The sequence below is a fragment of the Oncorhynchus masou genome, chromosome 9, assembly GCF_036934945.1.
Source record: "Oncorhynchus masou masou isolate Uvic2021 chromosome 9, UVic_Omas_1.1, whole genome shotgun sequence".
Taxonomy (NCBI): Eukaryota; Metazoa; Chordata; class Actinopteri; order Salmoniformes; family Salmonidae; genus Oncorhynchus; species Oncorhynchus masou.
The window spans coordinates 59,071,779-59,087,239 of NC_088220.1; the positions used below are offsets into that span (position 1 = coordinate 59,071,779).

Sequence of the window (15,461 nt, forward strand, 5' to 3'; positions counted from 1 at the left end):
AAACAATGATGCTGCAAACGTATTTGATAATAAGAAAATATATATTTTCTGTTCCATAAAAAAACATATGCATCACAAGCTGGCTTCCGGGCCCAGAAAGCATTTTCTGGACTAAAAAGGACTTCTCGATTCTGCATGCTCCACATGTAAAAAATAACAGTTCTGGGTCTTTCAATTAATAAATGGGGCCAATGTGTGACATGCATGATTTTCCACGTGTATTTAGAGTAATAAAAGTGAATATACCGTTGAAGTCGGAAGTTTACATACACTTAGGTTGAGTCATTAAAACTCATTTTTCAACCACTCCACAAATTTCTTGTTAACAAACTATAGTTTTGGCAAATCGGTCAGGACATCTACTTTGTGCATGACACAAGTCACTTATTCACTGTATCACAATTCCATGACACAGAAAGTTTTCCAACAATTGTTTATAGACACAGCGAAATAATCACAATTCCAGTGGGTCAGAAGTTTACATACACTAAGTTGACTGCCTTTAAACAGCTTGGCAAGGCTAATTGACATAATCTGAGTCAATTAGAGATGTACCTGTGGATGTATTTCAAGGCCTACCATCAAACTCAGTGCCTCTTTGCTTGACATCATGGGAAAAGCAAGAAATCAGCCAAGACCTCAGAAAAAAACATGTTTTCCTCCACAAGTCTGGTTCATTCTTGGGAGCAATTAACAAACGCCTGAAGGTACCACATTCATCTGTGCAAACAATAGTACACGAGTATAAACACCATGGGACCACACAGCCGTCATACCGCTCAGGAAGGAGATGCGTTCTGTCTCCTAGAGATGAACGTACTTTAGTGTGAAGAGTGCAAATCAATCCCAGAACAACAGCAAAGGACCTTGTGAAGATGCTGGAGGAAACGGGTACAAAAGTATCTTTATCCACAGTATAACGAGTCCTATAAATCTACATAACCTGAAAGCCGCTCAGCAAGGAAGAAGCCACTGCTCCAAAACCGCCATAAAAAAAGCCAGACTACTTTCTGGAGAAATGTTCTCTGGTCTGATGAAACAAAAATAGAACTGTTTGGCCATAATGACCATGCTTCTGTTTGGAGGAAAAGGGGGAGGCTTGCAAGAAGAACACCATCCTAGCTTAAGGACACCAAAGTCAAGGTATTGGAGTGGCCATCAAAAAGCCCTGACCTCAATCCTATAGAAAATTAGTGGGCAGAACTGAAAAAGAGTGTGCGAGCAAGAAGGCCTACAAACCTGACTCAGTTACACCAGCTCTGCCAGGAGGAATGGGCCACAATTCACCCAACTTATTGTGCGAAGCTTGTGGAAGGCTACCCACAACATTTGACCCAAGTTAAACAATTTAAAAGGCAATGCTACCAAATACTAATTGAGTATATGTTACATTTCTGACCCACTGGGAATGTGATGAAATAAATAAAAGCTAAAATCATTCTCTCCTATTATTCTGACATTTCACATTCTTAAAATAAAGTGGTGATCCTAACTGACCTAAAACAGTGAGATTTAATATCAGGAATTGTGAAAAACTGAGTTTAAATGTAATTGGCTAAGGTGTATGTAAACTTCTGACTTCAACTGTATGCAAATTGGCCCCTAACTCCACCAAAACAACATAGGCCTAGGACTATACATCCTTTAAATCAGGGTAAATAAAGACATTGGCAAGTCAAACTCAATGACTTTCAGGTACTTTTTCCAAGCATTTCATTGTAATTTAAGGACCTCCATGGTATACAACCTTGTAATTTATACAATTGTACATATACAGCCTAATATATAACCCCTCCCCCCAAAAAGCATGCAAAAAAGTAGCCCATTGCCACTAACAATAATGCATTATTTAGGCCTTGCCAAGCCATTGATATTTTGAATATCACTAAATTAAAAAAAGTGAAAATAATGTGGAAATTGCCTTACTAAATAGATTGGATGCAATCTATTTGTGATTTTACTGTAGCCTATGTGGCCGACCCAGGGACACATAAATCCAAGAATAGGGGTAGCATTTATCTCACCGTCGCTGTTTTTATAATGAGAAAGTAGGCTACTTCAAGCTCCTTGTATTGCTTAAAATTGCAGGTGTAACATGGTAAACAAACTGTATTTTACATGTTTCATTACCAGATAATATTACATAGCCACTAACTTTGGGTGTTGCGCAATAATCCATCCAACACAATTTCACACAGTAGACAGTGTACAATCCCAGGCACAGAAACATGAACTCATTACTTTAAGGCTTTCTCTGTTAAATGTAAAAGGTGACACGGCTGTAAATCAAGCAAAATCAACATCAATTACTTATCAACAGCTGTTACAAGTTGTCCAGTGTAAGAAATCCTCAGTGGTACGCTAGTTCATAGAAAGACCCTTCTGTGGGACAGTATGCTACCACCACACACACCTTGGGCAGTATGGCTTTCAGTATAAGAAGATACCCAGAAACGGCTTGTCCAATTCAAATCCCTGATCTTGTTAAAGAAACTTCCTGGAATTTTTGGCTAGTACCACTGCCATTAGTTAATACAGCGCTGTCCCATTGGCATTACACCCAAGTCATAGACAGTTCTCTGCTACCACATGGCAAGCAGAACAGGAGCGCCAAATCTAGGACCAAAAGGCTCCCCAACAGCTTCTACCCCCAAGCCATTAGACTGCTGGACAATTTATAAAATTCGCCACCAGACAATTTGCATTGACCCCCCCCAACTTGCTTTTTGTTTGTTACTTATGCATAGTCACTTCACCCCCACCTACATGTACAGAATACCTAGCCTGTACCCATGCACACTGACTCAGTACAGGTGCCCCCTGTATATAGCCTCATTATTGTGTTACTTTTTATTTTAGCCTACTTGGTAAATATTTTCTTCTTCTTGAACTGCACTGTTGGTTAAGGGCTTGTACAGCTGAAGTTGGAAGTTTACATACTTTGAAGTCATTAAAAAAAAAACTTGTTTTTCAACCACTCCACAAATTTCTTGTTAATTAACAAACTATACCGCTCATGAAGGAGTCTCCTAGAGATGAACGTACTTTGGTGTGAAATGTGCAAACCAATCCCAGAACAACAGCAAAGGACCTTGTGAAGATGCTGGAGGAAACGGGTACAACAGTATCGATATCCACAGTAAAACGAGTCCTATATCGACATAACCTGGAAGGCCGCTCAGCAAGGAAGAAGCCACTGCTCCAAAACCACTGTAAAGCCAGACTGCTTTTTGGAGAAATGTCCTCTGGTCTGATGAAACAAAAATAGAACTGTTTGGCCATAATGACCATCGTTATGTTTGGAGGAAAAATGGGTAACCTTGCAAGCTGAAAAACATCATCCCAACCTGAAGCACATTGGTGGCAGCACCATGTTGTGGGGGTACTTTGCTGCAGGAAGGACTGGTGCCCTATACAAAATAGATGGCATCAAAATGGTTTAAGGACAACAAAGTCAAGGTATTGGAGTGGCCATCACAAAGCCCTGGCCTCAGTCCTATAGAAAATGTGTAGGCAGAACTGAAAAAACGTGTGTGAGCAAGGAGGCCTACAAACCGGACTCCGTTACACCAGCTCTGTCAGGACGAATGGGCCAAAATTCACCCAACTTATTGTGCGAAGCTAGTGGAAGGCTACCCAAAACGTTTGACCCAAATACACAATTTAAAAGGCAATGCCACCAAATACCAATTGAGTGGATGTAAACTTCTGACCCGCTGGGAATGTGATGAAAGAAATAAAAGCTGAAATCATTCTCTACTATTATTCTGACATTACACATTCTTAAAATAAAGTGGTGATTCAAACTGACACATGACGGGGAATGTTTACTAGGATTAAATGTCAGGAATTGTGAAAAACTGAGTTTAAATGTATTTGACTAAGGTGTATGTAAACTTACGACTTCAACTGTAAGTAAGAATTTCATGATAAAGTCTACACCTGTTGTATTCAGCACATGTGGAAAATAAAGATTGATTTGAATACAACTCTGTCCCATTGACATCAAGACATCTCTGGTTCACCTTAGTCTGAGTCGTTTAGATAAAGGCTTGTTGGATCTCTGGGTATTAGAACCTCTGGTTTCTAGTGTCCCACAACCCACTGGGGCTGTTTCTTCATGGCAACGATCAGATAATTCGCTGTTGGACCGCCCCCTCGTTACTCTGCCTTCCGCCTGTCATTGCACTGTTGCCTGGCAACAAAGCAGAGAATTCTGTCGGGAAACAGAACATTATGAATTTCAGTTTGCAATTTAATTTCACATCATTCCAAATCTGCTTCCTCTCCCCATCCTCATCCTTTCAGACTCACCTGTCATTTCAGTGGCACTGGTCTGGCTGTGGCATGAGTCTGGGAATGCTGGGCTGGGGGTTGGGGCCTTGCTAATAGCCTCCCCAGCAGCAGGGTTAGCATTAGCAATATGGCTGACTTGAGCAATAGGGTTATCATTAGCTTTAGCATCAAGGCTAGCATTTGCATTGGTCGTTTTGTCACTAGCATTGAAGGTAGCTGCGGTGCTCCTCTTTCCGTCCGTGACATCAGTCTTCACCAGACATAGCATCTGAAGCAGTCCCATGGCGTCAAAGTCCTCCCCCTCACACACCCCCCTCCTCCTCAACAACTCCAACACCTACAACACAGAGCTATACAGTTACACATAGAGAAACAGATTTGGCAGGGCCTTCAAATCCCCCTAAAGTTACACAGCGGTACCATTGAGAGCATATTGACTGGCCGCAACACTGCTTGGTATGGCAACTGCACTGGGGCCAAGCTCCCTGCCATCCAGGACCTCTATCAGGCGGTGTGAAAGGAAGGCCGAGAAAATTGTTAAAGTCTCCAGTCACGCAAGTCAGACTGTTCTCTCTGCTTCCACGCAGCAGTACTGGAGCAACCAGTCTGACACCAACAGGCTCCTCTTTATCCCCAGGCCATAACACTGCTAAGTAACTAACAAAATGGCTACACAGACTATCTACATTGACCATTCTATTTTTACACTAACTATGCACCCTACAGACTCCCAAGACATAATTTGCTCTCTCACACACACATTCTTACTGACTCTACACGCACTCACATAACAATCATATGCACTGCTCCTACTCTGTTTATCCTGATGCCTTGTCACCTTTCCCCTATACATATCTACCCCTGCCACACTAGTATCCCTAAACATTGTAAATATGATGTTGGCACTGACCATGGAACTGATCTTCTATATAGCTAACTTACTTATGTTCTTCTTATTTCTAGTGTGTTTTTGTTGTAGTTTTTGCTACAGTACTACTGATATTCATTATTGCATTGTTGGGAAAGATCAAGCAAGATAGGCATGTCACTGTACTTGTGCATGTAACAATAAACTTGAAACTCCACCACCTACAACACAGCACTATACACACACACCTTCATGTACTTGTAGGACTTGAGCTCGCTGAGGTTTTCTTCCAGGAAGAGGAAGTAGAGCGTCAGGTCATCCCATTGGCCCTGCGGGAGGGGCAGAACACTGATGGTGGGCAGTGATTGGTAGGACTTCAGGAAATGGGTGTGTGATTGAAAGAAGGGGCGCAGAGCGGAGTATATCACCACGGGAACCAGCATGGCGTACACCAGCAGATTAACAAAGCTGAAATCACAATCCAGTAAACCTTATTTAAAAAGGGAACAACAAAAAATTACTGGCTAAAAGATAAAAAGGTGGTGTAAAAACCTTAGCAAAGTGAATACTCCCACGGCGACCAGCTTGCACTGTAATTGGTCGGGGATTGAGGTGTCATTGGCCAGGAGTCCGGTGCGCAGGGAACAGCCGAACTGTGGGCAGGATCACAATGCAGAACCAATAAGTTAACCAGATAACTCACAACACAAGATCAATAAGTTAGGGTCAGTTACCTGGTCAGTGAGGGAGGCGAGGCGGAGGTAGTAGCCCAGGTAGACACAGGCCAGAAGCAAGGTGAGCAGGTTGAGGCCTCGACACAGCAGGTAGCGCCACAACACCACGACACTCCTCCTCTTGGTCAGCAGATACTGCTCCACCACCGGGTACATGAAACAGCCCTCAGTAGGGTCCGACGCACCACTGGAGAGAGAGACAGAGAGAGTTAGCAGTGGTGGAGGACAGACCCATTGGAATGGATGAATGGAACAGTATCAAACACTTCAAACGTTCTCCATGTGTTTGACTACGTTCCATTAATTTCATTCCAGCCATTGTCTGTTTCTTCTGTTCGGTGCCTAATGAATACAACCTAGTTAGCCTACCTGTCTGTGTGTTCCCCAGCAGTGGCCATGCGTTTAGCCAGAGTGACAGCACGGTTGTAGCAGCGGTCAAGCTCTTCTATGATGAAGCTAAGGTCTGACTGAAGCAGAGGAGAGGCAGAGAAACGCCAGAACACCGCTGGACTATACATAATTACTGCTACCAGCAGCAGGATATAGGGGAAGAACTGAGAGAGCAGGGGAAGGGAGAGAGAAAGGAGGGTGGACAAAGGGCGAGAGGAAGGAGAAGAGGAGAACAGTTAAGTGTTAGTTCCCTGTGTGTGTCCTTGTGTAGCCATAAGTGTATGGCTGTGTGTGTGTGTATGTGTGTGTGTTACCTTGTGTAGCCATAAGGGTAGTGTGTGAGTGTGTAGGGCTGCCCAGCAGTAGGAGTCTACATACATGGCCTGACGCCAGGAAAAGTTAGCTGGAGGGAAACAGCTGATCTGAACACCTGGGAGACAGACATAAAAAACACACACACACTGAATAATCACTAAATGATACCATCATAATTTATAATTTAGTGATTAATTAATACACACAAGTAGCTTCCCCCACACCCGTGACCTACTCACCCACAGAGACCTCCTGGGCGAAGGCTAGAGAGATAAGGAGGAGAGGGAGTCCCACCGCCACGCACGTCACCATCTTGTCCATGGCTAGCTCAGTGCGCACGGCGCGGTACCTTGCCTGACCCGGCTCCTTCAGGAGGAAATCGCTGAACACATACTCTGTAGCGACGTGGGCGATAGCCATCTCTGGCTCTGTTGTCTACTTAGCAGAGATCGACCCACTGTTACTTTTCTAAACTAGTTTACCCTCGTCCCTCGCGAGCTCGAAATGACAACACTGTAGTTGAAACTGAAAGACGCACAATTGAAATGTTGACAACAGCTAGCTAAGCCACGGGTAAAATTAATGTAATGCGAGTGTGGCACGTGTACTGTACGCTTGGCCCAACAACAAATCAAGCCATGCTGTGAATTGACCTAGCAAAATACACTTTCTGGTTGAAATTAGCTACCTGTGCTGTAAAATCTTTGGTGGTGCACAACATAGCAATTGCTGTGAACCAATGCGAGAGTTGTATATCCTTTCTGAGAGGGGGTAGGGCAGTCGCGTACATTGTGTATATAAGACGTCCCAAGGATTCCGGAAATAAGGTATACTTAAATGTAACGCTTAGTCCCGCCCCCAATAACTTCCCAGTGTGCCTTGCCTTTTGGATTGAATTGTAAAGTTTACCACCCATGACTGTATTTGTTAGTGATTGAGAGATACTTGTTGAATTCGGTAATTAACTGTATTGTCTTCTTAAATAAATTGTCGTCTTAAATAAATTGTCTTCTTAAATAAGTGAGTTCCGAGTTTACAGGTAACAAAAGGTTTGTACCGCGGTTAAACAGTGGGATGAAACTGCCTAAGGCAGGGACGACAATTTTAGTGGTGCAAAAATTCAATGTTTCGATTAGTTTAGGAAAAAATGTAATTATTTTTGTGTAGCAGAACATTTAATCAATTACTCAGTGTACATGCAAAACGCAGGTATTTTTTTAATTTATTTTTTTAATCAACCTGCAGTAGAGCGTGCTGGGAAAAAAAGTTAATATATCATATATTTTTAAATGTAGTTGGTGGGACTTCTCATTTAGTTTTGAGTCCATACCACAAATATTTTAAGTAATAATGACTTTGAGTTGAAGTTACTACAGGTATTTTTGTAAAAAATGCCTTGGAGTTTATAGTGTACTCCCTTACTTTCTTTATTATTTCCTTGTTTCCCAAATGTCTTTCACTGTGTCACCTGAATCACTCGCAAAAGTCAACAGGACACTGCAGTTGCACTAACTTAAACGCAATAAAACTGTTCCATCCTCTCTGCATGCACTGTAACTACTGTACATGTAGTTATTGTGTCTGACGAGAGCTGTGCTATTACCTGAGGCCTGAGGGCGAGAGCGTGAGGGGTCCTGAAAATACAAAACATGCTCTTTCCATAACAGACTGACCATGTGAAAGCTATGATCCCTTATTGATGTCACTTGTTAAATCTATTTCAGTCAAAGTAGATGATTGGAAAGAGACAGTGCCATTCAGAGGGTGAATAGGCAAGACAAATAATGTACAGTCCAAGTCTGAAGTTTACATACACCTTAGTCAAATACATTTGAACTCACTTTTTCACAATTCCTTACATTTAATCCTAGTAAAAATGTCCTCTCTTCAGTCAGTTAGGATCACCACTTTATTTTAAGAATGTGAAATGTCAGAATAATAGTAGAGAGAATTATTTATTTCAGATGTTATTTCTGTCATCACATTCCCAGTGGGTCAGAGGTTTACATACACTCAATTAGTATTTGGTAGTATTGCCTTTAAATTGTTTAACTTGAGTCAAATCTTGTTTCGAGTAGCCTTCCACAAGCTTCCCACAATAAGTTGGGTGAATTTTGGCCCATTCCTCCTGAGCTGGTGTAACGGAGTTGGGTTTGTAGGCCTCCTTGCTCGCACACACTTTTTTAGTTCTGCCCACACATTTTCTATAGGATTGAGGTCAGGGCTTTGTGATGGTCACTCCAAAAGTGTGACTTTTTTGTCCTTACGCCATTTTGCCACAACTTTGGGAGTATGCTTGGGGTCATTGTCCATTTGGAAGACCCATTTGTGACCAAGCTTTAACTTCCTGACGGATGTCTTGAGATGTTGCTTCAATATATCCACGTAATTTTCCTACCCTCATGATGACATCTATTTTGTGAAGTGCACCAGTCCCTCCTGCAGCAAAGCACCCCCACAACATCATGCTGCCACCCCAGTGCTTCACGGTTGGGATTGTGTTCTTTGGCTTACAAGCCTCCCCTGTTTTCCTCTAAACATAACGATGGCCAAACAGAGATATTTTTTTTTCATTCGACCAGAGAACATTTCTCCAAAAAGTATGATCTTTGTCCCCGTGTGCAGTTGCAAAACGTAGTCTGGCTTTTTTATGTCGATTTTGGAGCACTGGCTTCTTCCTTGCTGAGTAGCCGTTCAGGTTATGTCGATATAGGACTCGTTTTACTGTGGATATAGATACTTTTGTAGCTGTTTCCTCCAGCATCTTCACAAGGTCCTTTGCTGTTGTTCTGGGATTGGTTTGCACATTTCGCACCAAAGTAGGAGACAGAACGCGTCTCCTTCCTGAGCGGTATGACGGCTGCGTGGTCCCACGGTGTTTATACTTGCATACTATTGTTTCTACAGATGACCATGGTACCTTCAGGCGTTTGGAACTTGCTCCCAAGGTTGAACCAGACTTGTGGAGGTCTACAATTGTTTTTCTGAGGTCTTGGCTGATTTATTTTGATTTTCCCATGATGTCAAGCAAAGAGGCACTGAGTTTGAAGGTAGGCCTTGAAATACATCCACAGGTACATCTCCAATTGACTCAAATTATGTCAATTAGTCTATGAGAAGATTATAAAGCCATGACACAATTTTCTGGAATTTTCCAAGCTGTTTTAAGGCACAGTCAGCTTAGTGTGTGTAAACTTCTGACCCACTGGAATTGTGATACATTGAATTATAAGTGAAATAATCTGTCTGTAAACAATTGTTGGAAAAAATGACGTGTCATGCACAATATAGATATCCTAACCGACTTGACAAAACTGAAATTTGTGGAGTGGTTGAAAAACAAGTTTTAATGACTCCAACCTAAGTGTATGTAAACTTCCGACGCAATTGTAAGTGCCTTTGAACAGGTATAGTAGTAGGTAGGGGTGTGCCGAGTAGTTGGACAAAATGAGTATTGTAACGGATACGGGCAATTTTCTGGATACGATTATGATCCGAGTATTTTTTGTAATTATCCATGATAAGAAAAAAATCATTATTTTCGGGTGCAAGTAAGCATCTATCTCATGTCAGTCAGTCACAGTTTCTAAACCATAATGTACTGTATTTTAGTCAGTCATGTAGAGGTTCTACGTGGTCTAAATAAATAAATAACACAGACACACACCTCCTAAACTGCTCCTAATCTGCAGTAAAAACGTGCAGGGAGGTATTTTGCCAACATCTATACTGAACAAAAATATAAACCCAACATGCAATAATTTCAATGATTTTACTAAGTTACAGTTCATATAAGGAAATCAGTCAATTTAAATAAATTCATTATACCCTAATCTCTGGACCCATGGCAGCACCTGGGAGAGGCATAGGCTGAATGAGTTTATCCACACAAAAGGGTTTTATTACAGACAGAAATACTCCTCAAATACATCAACTGTCCGGGTGACTGGTCTCAGATAATCTGGCCAAATTCTGCAAAATGACATTTAAGGCGGCTTATGGTGGAGAAATTAACATTCAATTATCTGGTAACAGCTCTGGGGGACATTCCTGCAGTCAGCATGCCAATTGCACGCTCACTCCAAACTTGAGACATCTGTGGCATTGTGTGACAAAACTAAACATTTTATAGTGGCCTTTTATTGTCCCCAGCACAATGTGCACCTGTGTAATGATCATGCTGTTTAATCAGCTTCTTGATATGCCGCACCTGTCAGGTGGGTGGATTATCTTGGCAAAGGAGATGTAGACAGGGATGTAACCAACTTTGTGCACAACATTTGAGAGAAATAATTGAGGCTGTTCTGTGGGGAAAAGGGGGTGGTGCAACTCAATATTAGGAAGGTCAAATCAAATCGTATTAGTCACATCCCCCGAATACAACAGGTGAAATGCTTACTTACAAGCCCCTAACCAACAATGCAGTTAAAAAATATATATATACAGTGCCTTGCGAAAGTATTCGGCCCCCTTGAACTTTGCGACCTTTTGCCACATTTCAGGCTTCAAAAATAAAGATATAAAACTATATTTTTTTGTGAAGAATCAACAACAAGTGGGACACAATCATGAAGTGGAACGACATTTATTGGATATTTCAAACTTTTTTAACAAATCAAAAACTGAAAAATTGGGCGTGCAAAATTATTCAGCCCCCTTAAGTTAATACTTTGTAGCGCCACCTTTTGCTGCGATTACAGCTGTAAGTCGCTTGGGGTATGTCTATCAGTTTTGCACATCGAGAGACTGAAATTTTTTCCCATTCCTCCTTGCAAAACAGCTCGAGCTCAGTGAGGTTGGCTGGAGAGCATTTGTGAACAGCAGTTTTCAGTTCTTTCCACAGATTCTTGATTGGATTCAGGTCTGGACTTTGACTTGGCCATTCTAACACCTGAATACGTTTATTTTTGAACCATTCCATTGTAGATTTTGCTTTATGTTTTGGATCATTGTCTTGTTGGAAGACAAATCTCTGTCCCAGTCTCAGGTCTTTTGCAGACTCCATCAGGTTCTCTTCCAGAATGGTCCTGTATTTGGCTCCATCCATCTTCCCATCAATTTTAACCATCTTCCCTGTCCCTGCTGAAGAAAAGCAGGCCCAAACCATGATGCTGCCACCACCATGTTTGACAGTGGGTATGGTGTGTTCAGGGTGATGGGCTGTGTTGCTTTTACGCCAAACATAACGTTTTGCATTGTTGCCAAAAAGTTCAATTTTGGTTTCATCTGACCAGAGCACCTTCTTCCACATGTTTGGTGTGTCTCCCAGGTGGCGTGTGGCAAAATTTAAACAACACTTTTTATGGATATCTTTAAGAAATGGCTTTCTTCTTGCCACTCTTCCATAAAGGCCAGATTTGTGCAATATACGACTGATTGTTGTCCTATGGACAGTCTCCCACCTCAGCTGTAGATCTCTGCAGTTCATTCAGAGTGATCATGGGCCTCTTGGCTGCATCTCTGATCAGTCTTCTCCTTGTATGAGCTGAAAGTTTAGAGGGACGGCCAGGTCTTGGTAGATTTGCAGTGGTCTGATACTCCTTCCATTTCAATATTATCGCTTGCACAGTGCTCCTTGGGATGTTTAAAGCTTGGGAAATAATTTTGTATCCAAATCCGGCTTTACACTTCTTCACAACAGTATCTCGGACCTGCCTGGTGTGTTCCTTGTTCTTCATGATGCTCTCTGCGCTTTTAACGGACCTCTGAGACTATCACATTGCAGGTGCATTTATACGGAGACTTGATTACACACAGGTGGATTGTATTTATCATCATTAGTCATTTAGGTCAACATTGGATCGTTCAGAGATCCTCACTGAACTTCTGGAGAGAGTTTGCTGCACTGAATGTAAAGGGGCTGAATAATTTTGCACGCCCAATTTTTCAGTTTTTGATTTGTTAAAAAAGTTTGAAATATCCAATAAATGTCATTCCACTTCATGATTGTGTCCCACCTGTTGTTTCTTCACAAAAAAATACAGTTTTATATCTTTATGTTTGAAGCCTGAAATGTGGCAAAAGGTCGCAAAGTTCAAGGGGGCGGAATACTTTCGCAAGGCACTGTATATATATATATATATATGAATAAGAATAAGAAATAAAAGTAACAAGTAATTAAAGAGCAGCAGTAAAATAACAATAGTGAGACTATACACAGGGGGGTACCGGTACAGAGTCAATGTGCGCAGGCACTGGTTAGTTGAGGTAATATGTACATGTAGGTAGAGTTATTAAAGTGACTATGCATAGATGATAACAACAGAGAGTAGCAGCGGTGTAAAAGGGATGGGGGCAATGCAAATAGTCTGGGTAGCCATTTTGTGCTCCAAATGTTTGGTGTACTCAGTATATATTATATATGCCACTTGGCAGATGCTTTTATCCAAAGCAAAGTACAGTCATGTGTGCATACATTTTACATAAGGGTGTTCCTTCGAATCGAACCCACTATCCTGGCGTGGCAAGCACCATGCGCTGAGCCTGACGATTCACACTAAATTCTTCTAAATTCTTCTGCTGCTCTGTCGTCCGCTACACACAGTCTTTTGAGACTGCCATCATTGAAGTTGTGCGTGGTGATTAGGGGAGTTGTACAAAACAGTAATCAGCGATTGAATCGTCTCTAACCAATCAGAGGATCAAAGCCAAGTACACATTTTCAAACCTGCGTGTTACCAGAGATACTAGATAAAGGGACAAGACGCTTGTGTCTCTGCCCTAACAATAGGATTCGTTGTCCACAGAGCGGACCGGCGGGCTGTCAAGCTCCCGCCTATTCCTCTCTTTGGATTGGTGGATACATCTCTCTATTTGAATATCTTTTTAAATATTCGATGAGGGGTATTGACGTCAAACGCCTGTATTAAATGAGAAGTGAGATACTATGCTAGCCTCATGAATATGCATAGACGTCTCGAATATCAACAGAGACAACTCTGATATAAAATGTTTTTTCTCAAAGTTGCCGGGATGTCACGTGCATCACACTTATATCAGTACACTCGTAACAACCTAAGCATTACAAAACTTATATTAGATCAAATAAGCCTCGGTATCAAAATAGCTATTCATTTTTATCTTGACTAAAAGTCTGCAAAACAAAGGAGTTGATTGTTGACTTCAAGAAGCAGAGGAGGGAACATGCCCGATCAACATCAATGGGACTGCAGTAGAAAGAGTCACGAGTTTTGAGTTCCTCAGCCTCCACATCACAGAGGACTTCAGCCTCCACATCACAGAGGACTTCAGCCTCCACATCACAGAGGACTTCAGCCTCCACATCACAGAGGACTTCAGCCTCCACATCACAGAGGACTTCAGCCTCCACATCACAGAGGACTTGTCAAGGACCAACAACATCACCACTCATCTCAAGAGTGCGCAATAGCGTCTCTACTTCCTAGTGGCTGAAAGAAATCGGAATGCTGCCCCGGGTCCTCTCCAAATACTTTGGCTGCACCATCGAGAGTGTCCTGACCGGTTGCATCACGGCCTGGTATGGGAATTGCTCCGTTTATGACCGCAAGGCCCTCCAGCAGGTAGTGAAGACGCTCCAGTACATCACAGGGACCATGCTCCCACCCATCCAGGACATCTACTTGTACATCTATGGTACCACTTCTCGCCCTAACCATCGGGCAGACGGTATCAGAGCATGAGGTCTGATACCAACAGGCTCAGAGACAGTTTCTATCTACTAAAAAAAAAAATTGAACAGGACTGACCAGCTGCTCTGATTCTCCACACCTTAGGACACATGCACTCACTCATACACAGAGACATACACACATATGCATTCAGGCTACACACATATCACAACTGCTTTTACCAGACCCTAAACCTCAGTTTATACATTTCCCCCGTCCCCACGTGTAAATATTGAACTGTAAATTGTGCCTTCCAGTATTACACGTATGCTGTAATCTATTCTACTGAGCAATTTACTTTATTTTCGTATTCTTAGCTTTTATTATTTCTTATTGTTGTTACATTGTCGAGAAAATGACCTCCAAGTAAGCATTTGGTTGGACGATGTATACCAACAACAACAAAAACATGAAACTTTAAACTAAATTTGACACTCTCATTGCCCCCCATACAAAAACTCTTCGCTTGTTTAATAATTATTGATCTGCTTAACCTGGAGAAATTTTGGGCAGAGTATAAACCCACTCGCTTCGCCTTTTCCTCTCTGGTTTTACCCACATGTGTTCTGGCTCTGGCCCAACCAATAGGTTTCTGGACCAATCAGACGGCGCCAGATGTGTTCGCTTTCGGTGAAGAGTAGGGGACATGCTCAGATCCAGTCTTATTGCGAAGAAGACTAACATCCAAAGGTAGTGATGTAGCGTTTGGCGGAGCAAGGAGTCTGGGTAGCCAGGCAACCATGCTCAACCTACAAACTGAGCAGTAGAAGGCCCTTCCCTCATCTCTCAGGCTCCTCTCAGAATGAATAATTTTTCAATATGCATTTTTATTTATTTGTTATTTTATTTCACCTTTATGGTTACATTTATTGTATCCCAAATAGAGCTGGAATGATAAACCGAAAAAGACCGACAACGACATTGCTTTGCTCTTATACCGGAAGTGATTTGACTAATGTTCCTGTAGATTGTTCTAAAACCATTATTTGGTCCAAAGTAATAGTTTATGCATTATGTTGATAACTGCTATGAAAGGCTGCTCTGTGAGCGAGCCTCGCTCCCTCTCCCAGCTGGCTCGGGGAGGAGGGAGCGATGCATTCTGAGAAGCACAAGCATACGACAGTTGTCAAAATAAAAATACAAATTTCAAAGCAACTACTGTTGCACTAGTTAGTTACAGCGAGGAGAGTCACAGGCTGTCAATATATT

The 15,461-nt window shown here is 42.0% G+C and overlaps 1 protein-coding gene across 1 annotated transcript; it reads right to left on the minus strand.

The window, feature by feature from the left end:
- Positions 1–22: 22 nt before the first annotated feature.
- Positions 23–7,409, minus strand: LOC135546343 (pannexin-1-like). Its single transcript, XM_064974689.1, has 8 exons — positions 6,843–7,409; positions 6,603–6,718; positions 6,268–6,452; positions 5,899–6,085; positions 5,717–5,817; positions 5,413–5,632; positions 4,315–4,633; positions 23–4,216 (listed from the first exon to the last, which is right to left on the minus strand). The coding sequence occupies exons 1-8, from the start codon at positions 7,021–7,023 to the stop codon at positions 4,131–4,133; spliced, it is 1,395 nt and encodes a 464-aa protein (XP_064830761.1). The 5' UTR covers positions 7,024–7,409; the 3' UTR covers positions 23–4,130.
- Between the last annotated feature and the right edge of the window lie 8,052 nt (positions 7,410–15,461).

Bases quoted from the DNA above. Each gene is read 5' to 3' on its own strand.
- LOC135546343 (XM_064974689.1), bottom strand. From the start codon at position 7,023: ATGGCTATCGCCCACGTCGCTACAGAGTATGTGTTCAGCGATTTCCTC. The intron at 5,633-5,716 runs GTTTTTACACCA...TTGTGATTTCAG, and splicing joins GGAGTATTCACTTTGCTAAG to CTTTGTTAATCTGCTGGTGT. The intron at 4,217-4,314 runs GTGAGTCTGAAA...GTTTCCCGACAG, and splicing joins CAGTGCCACTGAAATGACAG to AATTCTCTGCTTTGTTGCCA.